General features: G+C 44.2%; 1 protein-coding gene across 1 annotated transcript; it reads right to left on the reverse strand.

Annotated features, from left to right (window-relative positions):
• Positions 1 to 12151: 12151 nt before the first annotated feature.
• LOC146205747 (sulfotransferase ssu-1-like) lies at positions 12152 to 13069 on the reverse strand. Its single transcript, XM_084590420.1, has one exon. The coding sequence runs from the start codon at positions 13064 to 13066 to the stop codon at positions 12152 to 12154; it is 915 nt and encodes a 304-aa protein (XP_084446546.1). The 5' UTR covers positions 13067 to 13069.
• Positions 13070 to 14840: the final 1771 nt, after the last annotated feature.

Consider the following 14840-nt stretch of genomic DNA (forward strand, 5'->3'; position numbering starts at 1 on the left):
GCTCAGCGTCGGTGGCCACTTGGTTCGCAACGTGGCTTCCATTTTTCCGCAAGCCGACCCCGGCAACCCGAGAACCATCTTCGCCAATATCCTCGCCTTGGTCACCTTCCTCGTGTGGGGTGTGGCGATATTCTCCAGCGTCTACCAGCACGAGCAAGTGAGAGCGGACAGCTCCGTGGAGCGCTCATTGCTGGTGCTCTCACACTACGTCAACGGCATCTTCGTTTTTGGCACCTTCTGCTTCTCGATGGCACTGTTCAACTACGTGGTCTACTGCCTCTGCTACGCTCTACAGGACTACAGAAAGAAACTGGCAGTGCTTTTCACGCGTCAACCCAAGCCCACAATCATGAACCTGGTGTTGCGCGACTTCTGCGCCATCGGCAGCCTCATTCGCGACGTGTCGAGCGCATTCCGCGTGGTAGTCCTCCTGTGGTTTGCGGCAGGCGCCGTATACGCCGTCGAGATGGCTGTGAAGTGGGCACTCGCAGACCGCAGCCTTTCGTCGCTGACGCCGTCCTTTCTTCGTGTTGGCGTGGTCACCGCGCTGCTCTTTCTCAGCAGCGACGTGGCCAGCCGGCTGCACCGCCAGGCGCTGGCCATCCGCACCTCTCTCGACACGGTGCTGGACTCGCTCGGAATCGCGGCCAATCAGGATGCGTATGCCGTGGTGGACCGCTTCGCCACCGACTCCTTCACCGAGGAGACTACGGCCGTGAGACTTCTGCGTCGCTGGTGCCTCGGCCGGGCAACGTTCCTCGCCTGGCTCGTTGCCGTCGCCGTGGTCTGCGGTGGTGCAGCCGCGCTCAGTCACTTCGCTGTCAACTGAATAAGCACTGCAAAAGCGTTCTGTTTGGACTGGGGCATCCTTATTTGTGTATTTCGCTTTAATTGGTTGATGAGACGTGTTATCTGTGATCGCCGCATCCTGTATTCCAGTAGGCCTCTGAGATATGTGCAGCGTCTGTCGAAAGTGTAACAGAACCCAAATTCATTTTTTTTTAAAACAGCGCAAAAAAAAAAAAAGCACAAGGATGACATAAATGTACACGAAGAAGAAACAAACCAATTGGAGGCATCCAGTTGGTTTCCTTCTTCCCCGTGTTTTATGGCTAAGCGCCGTCAGCAAGGTTTCGGAGGTAAGAGGAACTCTCATCCTCATCCCTATGAGAGCCCTGACTTGCAAGCAGGCTGCATGACCTCCGTTGCACAGCTTAGTAGCCAACCGAGGCTTCTTTTGACGAAAGTTGCACCGCGACCATAGGCCTACAGGCGGCAGGATCAACAGGTGGCTCGGTGCGATCAACTTACAAGTTGAAAGCACCGCGTTTCCTATTACTCGTTTATATTCGCCCCCTGCTGCCGCATGTGCACCACTATGCTTACATGATAGCGAAATTAACGGCTGGCGTGGTTTCTGTGTTACAATATCAGATATTTCGTTTTCTAAGCGCGATCTTGCGAACTGAGGAACTAAAAAGATGAATAACTTGCTTTGGCGCTTTCTTATTTTTTGTTTAGAACAGGAAAAACCAAGCTCAGCTGCCAGTCTATTCGACACGCGGTACATTCAAACTGTTTCCTTACATAACTGCAGTGTAAATATTGCTATTGTAATAAAAGACTAACGTCGTGCACAGCAAGCGAGCTTTTACTGCCGCATTCGCTGGGCACATGAGACATCTGCTCAGCCTACGTCGTATGAGGAGGAAGATCCAGTAACAATAATTAATGATGGCTGTTCTTACGCTCCAAAGGCGAAGGAGCGCATGATGAAGTGGGATTAACTTCGATCAGTTCTTGTTCCTGCCGTGGGATCTCAGTACACGGGCCTTTTAAATTCGCCCCGATCGCAGCCGAAGTTAGCAAACCTCGCGCTAAGCGGAACGCCAAATTTATAGGTACCGTGGCTTGCTGAGATCACGCAGAAATTCGCGCCAAAGGTAGTCAGTGCTCCGTCACCCCTGTGCACCAACCTTTCCACTCGGCAGCATTATTGAGGGAGAGGAGACCACAAATTCCTTTATGCCTGCATATGCTGCTCAAATTGATTTCTTTTTTTTCCTCAGGGCTCTGATAAAAGCGATATACGCGGTCGTAGAGCATGGGCGCTTCTCGCCGAACAAAATCAAGTCAGTTTCCTGCAGCCAATCACTCTGGAACCCCTAACCCTGATGGCCCGTGAAGTACAACTTGTAATTTGTGTTCGGCCTGCTTCAGGACAAAATCGAGCGACCATCCGTCGAATTGAACGAACTATGAACACATTAAAGAAAACTTTCACCCACCTGGGCGAACACATGTCGCTGGTTGTATTTCCCGATCTCTACGCCGAATAATATTTTACCACTTTACCGAGCCCGAGTTCATTATAAAGCCACATTGTATGTCTTAGCCACGTCCGTTCTTCATTTTGCTTTACCCTGCCCACGTAAATTGTGACTAGTGGAAAATGATACGAAGAAAGGAAAGGCGCGCTGTCACATACCAAGTTGAATACCTAACTAGGCCGCGAGGGAACAGATAGATAAGGGAGCGAATCATGAAAGAGGGAAGGATTATGCGCCACACTACAGCAGTGGCGAATAATTTCCACCACCTTCGAGTTCCCTAACGCGCACTGACATCGCAAGTATAACACGAGCATCTTTCGTTCTTCGGCTTCTGCTCCATTGAAACGCAACTGCCGCAGCAAGAATTTATATCTCGTCCACTGGCTTAGCAGCCGAGGAAGGATTAAAGCAGGGAGTGAAAAAAGAGAGAACGACTTGCAGTAGTGGAGGGCTGCTTTACCACCTGGCGTTCTGACGCGCACTGACGTCGCACAGCATACGGGCGCCTTTTCGTGCGTTTTGCCTCCATCGAAACGCGGCCCCCGCGCATGCGTCGGGTGATATGTCGTTATATGGCCAACAAGCGAACAGCTTAGGAGACGAAGGCCGAATTTCACCCTGCGTCCTTGTCTTTAGCAGATGAACATCGTAGAAGACGCCGCCGTCCCCAGTGAAAAAAGCCATACGAGTCACAATACCCTCATACAAAGTTCTCATACTAAACTCATACAAATGTCATACAATCTCATATATTTCTCATACGTTGAACGAGATTTGTATGATATGATATGAGATTTGTACGAGTTTAGTATGAAAATTTGTATGAGGTTATTGTGACTCATATGGCTTTTTTCACTAGGGGTGGGTGGCGCTAACGAGCTCGGAATGCACATACGTAACGCACTCACATAAAACCAGCCACCATCAGCTGCGTATCACCGGATTACATATTTGGAAGCGACCTATATTGACGATTGCACGTGCCTGTTGAGGGCACGAATACGTTCTGCATAATTCCGCAGTATATTTTTTCGGGTGGTGTGACTCTGTAGCGCTATTCCTTTGCAGGATACAGCGAGTAAACAAAATTCTTTTTTTTTTTTCCCCGCGAAATGTAAATAATTCATCTACAAACAATACTAAGTCACGCCATGCACCTTGAGTTATGCCGCAAGCGATTAGACCAAACAGAAAAGGAAACCGGGAGCGCCACACGACACGCCTGAGTGCACCGCTTGGTGGGCTGGTGCCGCAGCTCAGCGACGCTTCCGTAACCCCACTCCTTTGGTGTTGCGTGTTCGCGTGTGCGCATATTTTCGACAACGAGGAAGCACCGCGCTGCAACTTGGCAGCCAAGGCGTCCATGAGTCCACGGAAAAGCGATATGACGCAACTGGCGTTCTCATTAATGCGTGGCCGGGCTCAAGGCCAGCCCTTGCCGCCTTGTTTTGCTAAGAGAGAAAAGTGAGCAAAGGTAACTGCGAGGCTTCACAAACGCACTATTGCGCGCAGTGCAAAGCGTTGGGGAGACGGGGTGAGCGAAAGGGTTCCAAAAGGTGCGATGCTTTCGTCGAGTCGAAATCATTGTGTAGTTCACTTATTTAGCTGCTCAATCAAACAAACACCTAATTATAATATAGTCAGCCTCCCCCAAGAAGCCCAAAGATTACCACTGTACACCGGGCTCCACTGCTCGCGAGGAACTACATGTGCAGCCTCATTTGACGCATTTTTTTTTCCTGTATACGTCCGAAAAAAAAAAGTATATATATATATATATATATATATATATATATATATATATATATATATATATATATATATATATATATATAATATATATATATATATATATATATATATATATAATATATATATATATATATATATATATATATATATATATATATATATATATATATATATATATATATATATATATATATATATATATATATATATATATATATATATATATATATATATATATATATATATATATATATATATATATATATATATATATATATATATATATATATATATATATATATATATATATATATATATATATATATATCTACGATATTGCGACTGCTATGATAGTGTGTCTTTATATGTATACCAGTTCCCGCACAGGTGGTCAAGTTTTACGGTGTGTTTATTCACATTAGTTATATGCCGTGTTGGGGTAATTGATTTTTCTTCAACTGATCTCAGAAGATTATTGCTGTAAGCTTGCACAAAGGACAACATCAGAAATATAAACTGCTTTTACGTTATGCAGTTCAGCGATACCACCCCGCTGTTATTTTATTACGCGGATCAAATAAATACTCATCGTGCTTTTTTTTTTTTTTTTTATGAATCACACATTTCGACATCGCTTCGCTCATTATAGATGTTGTCCAAAGGTAAAAAAGTGATATGCAATCATAAAAATTACAATGATAAAAAACTGATATCATATATAGCGTACGCAGGTTATACACCCGGAGGTCTTTTGAAATAGGATGCACAAACCTTGTTTTATTTTTGTTTGCTTTTGTTCTAAAGCAAAAACCCTTCTTCTGGAGGGGCGGGTACGCGTATAAACAACAGGAACCCGAGAGGGTCAAGAACAATCAGAATTGTTTGTTTTAGCGGAATTCTGCCTCATCGAATGAATTGTTCGTCAAACCTTTCAGCATTGCGGAATATGAAAATAATAGGATTATTTTTTTATGGATAACTTCATGCGGTAATCTAAAGGAAGGTATCACTAACATAAAAAAAGTATATTTTTCACAGGAAGGTATCCTGGTCTCCACGTCACATCTTCCTCTCTCTAGCAGAATTCAAACACAGCAGACTTTTTTTTTTTTTTTTCTTTGTGGGGGAGTCGCTTTGGTAGGTCGTTCGTAATCTTTCATCCCGTATGATTCCGTATAATTTAGTCTAAGTGAAAACCAATTAAAAAAGATGACGCAATGCTGTGTATGTGTATATCTATATGAATAGGTATGTGGGTGTGTTCAGATAGGGCGGTCATCGAGGTCCCATGACCATATTTTGTTTCAGTGAAAATTTTATATGTTATGGGGAAATGTGTCAGTACAAAACAATTCACTTCAGTTCTTGAAGAAACGAGGTACTTTTCTAGGCGAGAAAAATGTACTTCACGTTAGGGGGGACACGTTTCTGCCATTTCGAAAAGTTGCAAGTTTAGAGCCCTGTTGCATGCGCTCTTGAAAACACTGCAAAGTACGGTTTTGTTGCGGCAGACTTTTAGGGAAAAGAAACTTGTAAACTTTTCTCCATGAGCAACGTGTTACAAAACAACAACAACAACAACTCATTTTTCAACCCTATCTCTAGGCGAAATGCAGAAAGGCCTTACCGCTGTCTTTTTTTCTCTCTCTCGTTATTTTGCGGTTTATCTTATTTGCTATCGAAATTCGTAGTTATCGACTTATAAGTTTTTTGCTTGCAGCGATTCAAAATCATCCTGAGAGACATCAGAAATGAACAATTTTTAATTGAATTTAAGAAAGAAAACATCATTTTCAATTTCTATTCCTTAAAATTATTAGTACTTTGCAATACTAAGGCATCAGAAAGTGTTACTTATATTTTTTAAATCGTAAAAGTAAATACAAAACTGAGTTCGTTTTTATTCTTTACAATAACTCAGGGCTGCCTCTTAGGAGGAGAAACCGTGAGAAGTTAAATTCAGTATCCATTCAGTGAGCACGCAAAGCCTTCTCAATGCTTGTAAATCATTTTATTTCGTTTGTCAGCGAATTTATAATAGCTTAAAATTGAAATAAGTTCGCTATTTGCGCAATTTCTCAGGAACAGGACAATTGCAGTCTTGAAAAATGATCTTAAAAAATAGAGTATTTTATAATTTTTTCCATAACTGAGAAATGAAATGATATTATTAAGAACTGGACTGAATAACAGTGCATCCAGAAAAAGAAAAAAAGAGACTGTAGGAAAGAGAAAAAGTTCAAACTTCACTTGTGTTCTCCCGTGTAACTGCCAGAAATAGCGAATTTATTAAATTTTAAGCTATCTCCAACCCTGCCAACACACAGAAAACGACTTTATAGACATCGAGAAGGCTTTGGATATTGTATCAGATAAAATGTAGCTAAATTCAGCAAATAATAAATAAAAGTTCTGACGCCTACTCCTTAGGGGAAGCCATAAGCACTTCTAGATTAAAAACGTCCGTACAGTTTTATATTATATTTTATTTTGCGCAATGCAATCTTCTTAGTACCTGAAATTTATAAAATATTTAAGGTTGCTTTTAGGAGATTCTGATAAAAATTAAAGTTAGGGCACATTTTTAAATTCACATCAAGAGTTGTCCATTTTTTGATATTATTGAATTTTGGCCGATTTCAAAGTAATATTGAGAGAGAACGGACATTTGTGGAGCTTCCATTTTTTTTTTCGGAAATAAAGAAGACCTGTATAATACAGACAGAAAGCTTCAGTGGCAACACTTTATTGAGTCGGGCCAGAATGTAGGGCTGAATATTGGTAACATTCAGGACAAGCCCCCAGTTTTATATTTATATTTATAAATTTAAACAATATGACGCGACACTTTTTTAGTCCGTAATATTTCTGATGTAATGAGGATTCTTGAGAGGGATTTTAATAAAAATCGACTATGTTTTTTTTTTAAACTGGAATCAAAGCTGCCCCTTTTCTGCTGTTTCCGAATTTTGGGCAGTTTTGATGCCTTGCGGAGAACACACCTAGAAATCTAGAGCTGCAACTTTTGTGTGAAATTAAGAACGTAACCGGCATAATATAGGGAAAAGATTTAGGGCGGAAAACTGAAGATATCATGCCAGTATGTAAGCTTGAAAATGAACAGTTTTGCAGCGCGTCGCTCTTGAAGCAAAGTTTGCGATTTTTTTTACTAAATTAACTTCAACAATAAAACGGGTTTGTAATATTTAAAAAAAAAAAAGCAATAGTTGCATCAAATTAGTGCGTAAAAATAATAAATGACAGTATCTTAGTTCGGATGCAGAAAGTATCCAACTTGCAACGTTTTGAAATGGCAAACACGGCGTTTTCCACCTCTAGTGATATACAATTCTTTAAACGAAAACATTACGCCGTATCTTGTAAAACTAAGCTTCATTCCTTTGTATCCAGACATTTGACCACCAAACACAAAAATGTATTTGAAATAAGAAATGGTCATGGGACCTCAATTACCGTTCTTATCTGAACACAGCCACCCACAGCTTTCGCCCTCGCTCTTGATCACGTTCTACGTGACGCTGGCGGTAACGAAGGACGTTCTACGTCCGCCGCTATGGTTGAGGGTGGCGCTGGTGAACACTGTCAAGGTTCGTATACAGACAACATAAAACCCAAGCAAGTAGCAGGGTGGACAGCGGCCGATGTAGCTCAGTTGGAAGAGCACCGGACGCGTTATTCGGAGGTCGTGGGTTCGGTTCCCACCATCGGCACGTTGTTTTTTATCCTACTTTGTGTTTAATTATCTTTCCCCTAGCAGATTACATTACTAATTTCTGTGATTATCCAAGTAAACCTTAAAAAAAAGACAAAGTACCATCCCCAACGCTTTCCTTGGCCTCACCGACTGTTGGCTTCTTTCCTTCATGTATTATAACGAGCACCCTCATTCCCCTTAATTGATTTATATATATATATATATATATATATCTATATATATATATATATATATATATATATATATATATATATATATATATATATATATATATTGTACGAACTGCTTTTCTTGGACCAATGAGATCATGCCATAAAGGTGGGTTCAGACGAAAGGACCGGAGCGCTCGGATGGCCCGCGCGCGTCAGCACGGATTTCGTGCCACGTGACCACGCGTCCGCGCGTCGATCCGGCCGTCGAGCATTCATACGAAGCCAGCGGACCATCCGCGTGTGCCCTCCTTGCGGCGCGCTGCCGAAAACCTTTCTACCGAGAGTTTCAACATGGACGCCGAGCGAAACCGTCGTCTCGCTGCTCTGGCTGTTCTACGTGAAGTGTGCGAGGACGACGAGGAAGCGAAAAAGCGTTCATTTATTGCAAGCGTTCTTTATTGCAAACATCGTCAATATTTTATATCGGTGGGCAGCTATCAACGAGCGCTGAAAACGTGACTGTCGCTTCATCACTGAACGCTTTTTTCGCTACTTCACCCATAATAAGCCCTAGAAGCCGAGTAAAGCTACAACTCTGGCACACCCATAAGCCCAAACACACACACACACACACAAAAAAAAACGATGCACTGCAGCGAACACAGAGCGAACGACGCAGCGCATGCACAACAAACAATACGCCGCTCGAACTGAATACGAGACGAAAAGCGCGGGCGTAGCAACGCGGAGGCAGCAGCTATAAAGCAAAAAGAGCAAAAACAATCTCGGTCCGCGGCGGACGCCCGGTCCGCGCGGACTGAAAACGGCGCTTGGCATAAATCAGTCCGCGTCGACGCCGCTCGCCCGCCGTCGCTCAGAGCAGTGACGTCGGCGTGACGTGGGCGCAGGTAGCGATGACGCGCGCGGACCATCCGCTCTCTGGTCCTCCCGTCTGAACCCACCTAGACAGAATATGCGCGAAGAGACGGGCCCAAAAGAGACCTGCTGCGATCGGTTTATCCGACATTCTATATGTAAACGAACGTGCCAGGATCTCGGCCTAGGTAGCAAGCGATATGTTTAAACAGCGCGGAGAGCAAAATCGTTTGTATCCTGTGTGACGTACGCCGCTCCCGGGCTGCACCTGCACCGCTTGTCAATGTTTCGAAAACTGCTCGCGAAGATCGTTCAACAAATGAGCCACGTCTAATCGATGAGGAATACGAAACTAGGTTCGTTTACGCTAGCATTGGCTGTACAAAGTATGAGAATGCACAGATGGATTCTAATATCCTTTTTTATGGAAGGTCTTGAGCATGACATCTCATGGCGAGAGCGCTGCCATGAGACCGGGCTCGTGACACATCGCCTGTCACACGGTGGACATTAGTAGCCAAATATGCTACCCCACTGAGAAACCTTCCATGCATTGTATAGGTCATTAGTGCTGTTCGGAATGTTTACTTGTACAGCTAGGAATATCGATGTTCAAACAAGCAGCTTTCTAGGATGCAGTGAGTGATGACCTGATCTGGTAACGGCCACAGAACTTATAAAATGCCAAGCGGACTTGATTTGCGGGGCCTATTTCGTCATCGTACGCGCTGTTTATAAAAACAAGAAAGGTCATTATAAGACAGCTGATTGCTGTGTCAGAAACGTATATAGTGTACGTCACATTGTCTTTAATAGAGCAGAAGTGCTAACAATTAGAGAAGGTTCAAAAACTTATTTGATTGTACTTCAGCCTACTGCGAATCATTGCAGCATGAGTACAAGAAAAAGCCATACAAAAACACTCACGCATACAATGTAACGGGAGAACCGTCATGCAGTACCGTCTTTGCCAAAATCGAGCAATGGAGTTTGATCATTAGCCGTGTAGGGCATCATTTGTGGGATATCTTTAACTCTGTTCACGCGACAAAAGGAGTGCTCACCTTTCGATGCATTTAGACTTCAAGAACACAGTATGGATTCCAGGATGTTGATGAGAAGTAAATGCTATTGCCAGGTCAATTGTGGCAAATACAGTTCAAAGTGTTTGCAAGAACTCTTCAAACTGCAAGAATAAATTTTGTCTGGCAGTTTCGTTATTAAGCTTTGTTGCAAAATGAATGCGACCATATGAGTTGAAAATATTCCGGTCTACCTTGTTTGTATTCTTTCCTTGTTTGGTATAGATTGAGGTGTACGGGTTCCAAATAATTACAGCATATTTCCGCGACGGGTGGATGAGGGAGTTGACTTCGTCACTCAAATCACGATTGAGAGCAGCACAATCGCGGAGCGTGAATGCGCTAGTCACGGGATTTTTTGTATTACGCCGACTTTTTTTGCATATCGGAAGAAAAAAAGAGATACACTTAAAGCTTTTTTTTTTTTTTTTTTTTTTATCGCAAATAAATGGAATGGAGGTTTCTGAAGGTGCTCTCCAGCTTTGCAAATCGCGTTTTTTGTCTAAAGTCAATACCTAGTAATTTAGAAAATTTATCATACTTACTAATAAAGCGAAAAAATGCCTTTAGTGCCTAAGATGGCTGGAAGCTCTATGACACTGTCTTCCCTGAAATGTTTGATTTTTTAACCCTTTTAGCTTGGACACCTTTATATTCCCTCTGCGTTTACTCCAGGAGTTGAAATTTTAGCTTGCTTTTGCTCATTTCAGACATATGATGACCCGAGCTGTCACATACATTTTCCACATTAGCTTACTGAGCACGCCAGGCAGCTAACCAAGATTTTTTACAAGGTGGGAAGGGGGGGGGGGGGGCAGCGTAAATTTCCTGTTCTTAGCGGGTGTCCCTGCTAATTTGAACCAAGGGTTAAAAAATAATATATTTGAGGTAGGCCAGAGAAACCAGTTGCATACAACTGACAGCCGCCTTGCACATCATAGGCAATTTTTGTTTTGAAATTGCTTGATTAGTTAAATATGTTAATTCTTCTGAAATAATAAATATTGAATTTAAACCAAAAATGAGAATGGGAAAGTTGGAGAGCGCCTTCAGAAACCCCCATTCCAGTAATTTCGGTAAATAAAGCGTCACGTGTACCTTTTTTTTCCAGGCTCAGAAGAAAACCCGCGAAATGCGAATAAAACCACGTGATTAACCCCTTCGCGCGCCACGATTGTGGTGCTCTCATTCGTAGTTTGAGAAAGTGAAATCAGCTGCGGCCGTGTCTCCTCGGCCCCGTTAAAGCGGTAGGCCGATATGTCTGTGATGGCTTCTTCGCCCTCGTCAGCCAGCCGGCGCACGTGACGGTTGCAAGTAGCAGCGAGCGCGGCGAGCTCGGCGAGCTCGCTCCAACCATCGCCAACATGGCAGCCTGCCCTGCAACGGGACCATCAAGTCACGGCCGCAGTTGATTTCGTTCGCTCAAACCGCGACTGAGAGCAATCGTGGCGCTCTCAGTCGCGGTTTGAGCGAACGAAATCAACTGCGGCCGTGACTTGATGGTCCCGTTGCAGGGCAGGCAGCCATGTTGGCGATGGTTGGAGCGAGCTCGCCGAGCTCGCCGCGCTCGCTGCTACTTGCAACCGTCACGTGGTTTTATTTGTATTCCGCGGGCTTTCTTTTGAGCCGGGAAAGAAAGATACACGTGAGACTTTCTTTATCGCATTTAAGGGAATGGGGGGTTTCTGAAGAAAATTCACATTTGTGGTCTAAGGTCAAATTTTTGTAAATAAAAAAAATAACTTAATTAACTGCAAAACAAAAAAATGATTCGATTATCAACCCAGAGTGTTAAAAAATTCCTCGCACTTGCCTTGAATGCTGACTTGCAAGATCTTAGTTACTTCAAAGGATTTCGTCAGCGATAGCCGAATTGCGGCACATGCCTTAAGCCAAACAAAATAGCGGCTGCCCTAACGCTGTATGATGCTGTGCAGCAAAAATGATGAACAGCCGCCTTGATCTTGGCGTAAACGACTGAATGTATATATGCTTCAGCTTATCCAGTTAAATAAACTTTTCCCTAGAAGGCTGAGATTCATATATATTGTCGATGAACATGTTTCAATGCGTATTTTATTTAAATAAGAAACAACAGATCGGCTTGTTTAATCATTCTATTGAACGCGGAGTAAAGTTTTATTCAAAGATGAAGCTCCGCGGTCTTTCTCGTTTCTGATCGAAGAAACGCTGTCCTGTTGAAATGCATTAAAACAAACATCAGTCCTTCCAGAGACTCATCACGTCTGTCCCAGCGGTCTTCTCTAGAACTCTGGCTTGCATCTTCTTTTCCTGGTCAGGAGTGAAGTGGCCCCTCCAGTCACCAACCTGGCCCTTTCGAATGAACTGTATAGGGTCCCTGCCGTCTTGAGGCACGAACAGTCTCCGTGCTGGCACCAGGGAAGGGTCGGCTGTACCCCTGAGCATTTCTAAGTCCTTCACGGACATATCAATGTGGGCCCTCATGTACTGCACGCTACTCTTGTCCAGCACCTGCTGTAAAAGGTCTGGATTTTTCTCCAGAGGCTCCGCGTACTCCCTTCCAAAAAAGTGGGCCAGTCGGAGAACCCAGGTTTTAGTGTCCGCTTTGAGCTGCTCGTAAGTCAGGAAAAAAACGTTGGGGTCGTCCTTGTGCTCGTACCACGACAGCAAGTTGTCGAAATAATCGCCAAAGTCAGTCTCTCCCTTAATGAATAGCTCAAAAAAGTCGTCAAACGAGCCGTCCGCAAAGTTGTAGCCTGGTATGCCTCGCGTGTGGTGGAAAAATGAGACGCAGCAGTCCTTCGGGTTGCGTGCGATATACACGTACTTGGCGTCCTTGTTGTACGGCTGCCGGTCGAAGGCAAAGTGCGTCTTGAGAAGCCTTGGGGGCGGAATGGAGTCCAACATCTTGGTACCGTTGAGTTCAATGAAGGGTGTCTTCATCTGAAACTCGACGTAATTGGTTGCGGATACACCGCGGTTCACTATAAGCTGCGAGATCTGCTGGATCCAGTGAGTTCCGCATTTAGGATACGTGACAATAAAAATGTCCCCGGGCTTCGGCTTGAAGTTCAGTGCTTCACGCACACAGACGGGATCGAAACCTCCCGGTAGCCGAAGTCCGTCTACGTCGACGTAGGTTGGCATCTTCATGACTGGTATCCCGGCCTGCGCAAAATAAGAAAAGCCATCTGTGAAGTTTATGATCAGGGTGAGGAATATCACGTAGAACCAATAGCTCGTTATTCTGCAACAGTGCCTCCGGCGAAAGCTGCGACCAGCATTAGGCTTCCACTTCTTGCCCGCCTTTTACGCCGGCCTTTGTACCTTCACAAAACGCCGAATGTTTGAGCCAGAGTTAAAGTCAATAGGTCTGCTCGCAATGCATGCAGCGTGGTCATTGCAGAGCTCACATCTTGCCTAAGCAGCGCTCACCGGTAACATACAATTCAGGTGAGTCAAATGAAGTTCAGAGAAGGAAATAAGGATTCGTTACTAATGGAAAGCAGAATGATATGGTTCAAGCTATGTATTGCGCTTTCACGAGCATGTATCGTGATCTCTTTAATTGGAGACAACAGCTCTTTACGGCCCCATCTGCTTTAAAAAGGAATTAATGATTTCACTGAGGAGCACCCAGGCCTGGGTGGCCTGGGCTGAGCGTGCTTGCGCCGCAGGGAAAAAAACAAACTCAAATTTCGTTATGAGGAGAGGAAAGGTTCAATAGCTGTCTCCTCAACCTTAGCGTCGCAAGGGAAGAGGTGGAATGAGCGAAAGAAGGAGAAAGCAACAGGCACCGAAATGTAGACGTTCGGAAAAGTTTCGACCACCTGTGGTTCCGCACTGACACTGCACAGTACGCGGGTGTCTTTTGCAATTCACCGAAGAAGATGAGGCGATAGAGGCTGGAAACAAATGTTAAAACTAAAGTTAATGGAAAGAGGCACCAGATGGAGCGAGCAGTGTATAGTGTGTAGAACGACTTGGCTAAAGGGCGCCGCAGCAGAAGCAGTGATGTATAGAGGGAGCCGCTGAGATTAACTGAACTCTATGCGCTGGCATGGCAGACAGTTTCGGAATTTCAACGCGGTAGGTGGGTCCCGTTAACAGCAGTGCCATGCGGACGAAGTGGAAGAACGACGTCTAGAAGCCGCGGTGTGTAAATAAGTGGCAAGACTGCGGACACGTCATCAAGCCGAGGGTAAACTTTCGTAGCCCATTGCGTATGCACATGGCAGGCCGCATCGCAACGGCAAAGTAAGTACAACAGCATAAAAAGCAAACAGCCAGCTAGCACACTACCGCGGATGTAATCACCCATTGAGCTGTCTTTTTGATTGTAGGTAACGATCCGTGCTCTGGCGTACTACCGAAGACCCCCCCCCCCCCCCCCCCCTATCCTCCTTAAATATGGTTCGTCATTAGATAGATACAGCTGTAGCACCTAATGACAAAATATTTTGGTTTAAATGGAAAATACACCGAAACTAAAGTAATTAAAACATCCGCGTAATGTCACCTAACCACTTTTTTGTGCCAAATAACGTCTTAAAAAATGGAGAAGGAGTTCGCTATTTTTTTTTTATTCTAACATGACAGGGATGTTTGCCAGATTTATTGCTGTTTTCTTAGTATTGAATCAACACAACGCTTGGTGTTTCAGCTACGGGCATCCCATATTACATTTTTCGCTATCATTCTAGGTAAAAAAAAAAAGAAAAGCAAAAAGGCTGACGTTACGGTTAGCTGCGTGAGAGCGAATAATTTTCACAACGTTAGCTTCTCTTCGATGCTTGGGTGTGTATACATGTACTACTGCAGCGCGTGTCGCCTTGTGCCGCACGCACCTTCCGCTCAATCTCGCCAGCTTCCTTATAAACACCGCCGCAGCCAATGGCCGCAGCAGCACGCCTCCCGCCTCCGCCTA

This window comes from Amblyomma maculatum, chromosome 1 (assembly GCF_055883805.1).
Source record: "Amblyomma maculatum isolate TAMU_Amacu chromosome 1, ASM5588380v1, whole genome shotgun sequence".
NCBI classification, from domain to species: Eukaryota; Metazoa; Arthropoda; class Arachnida; order Ixodida; family Ixodidae; genus Amblyomma; species Amblyomma maculatum.

What these genes read in the sequence shown, in the direction of transcription:
- LOC146205747 (XM_084590420.1), bottom strand. Translation starts at nt 13,066, where the DNA reads ATGAAGATGCCAACCTACGTCGACGTAGACGGACTTCGGCTACCGGGA.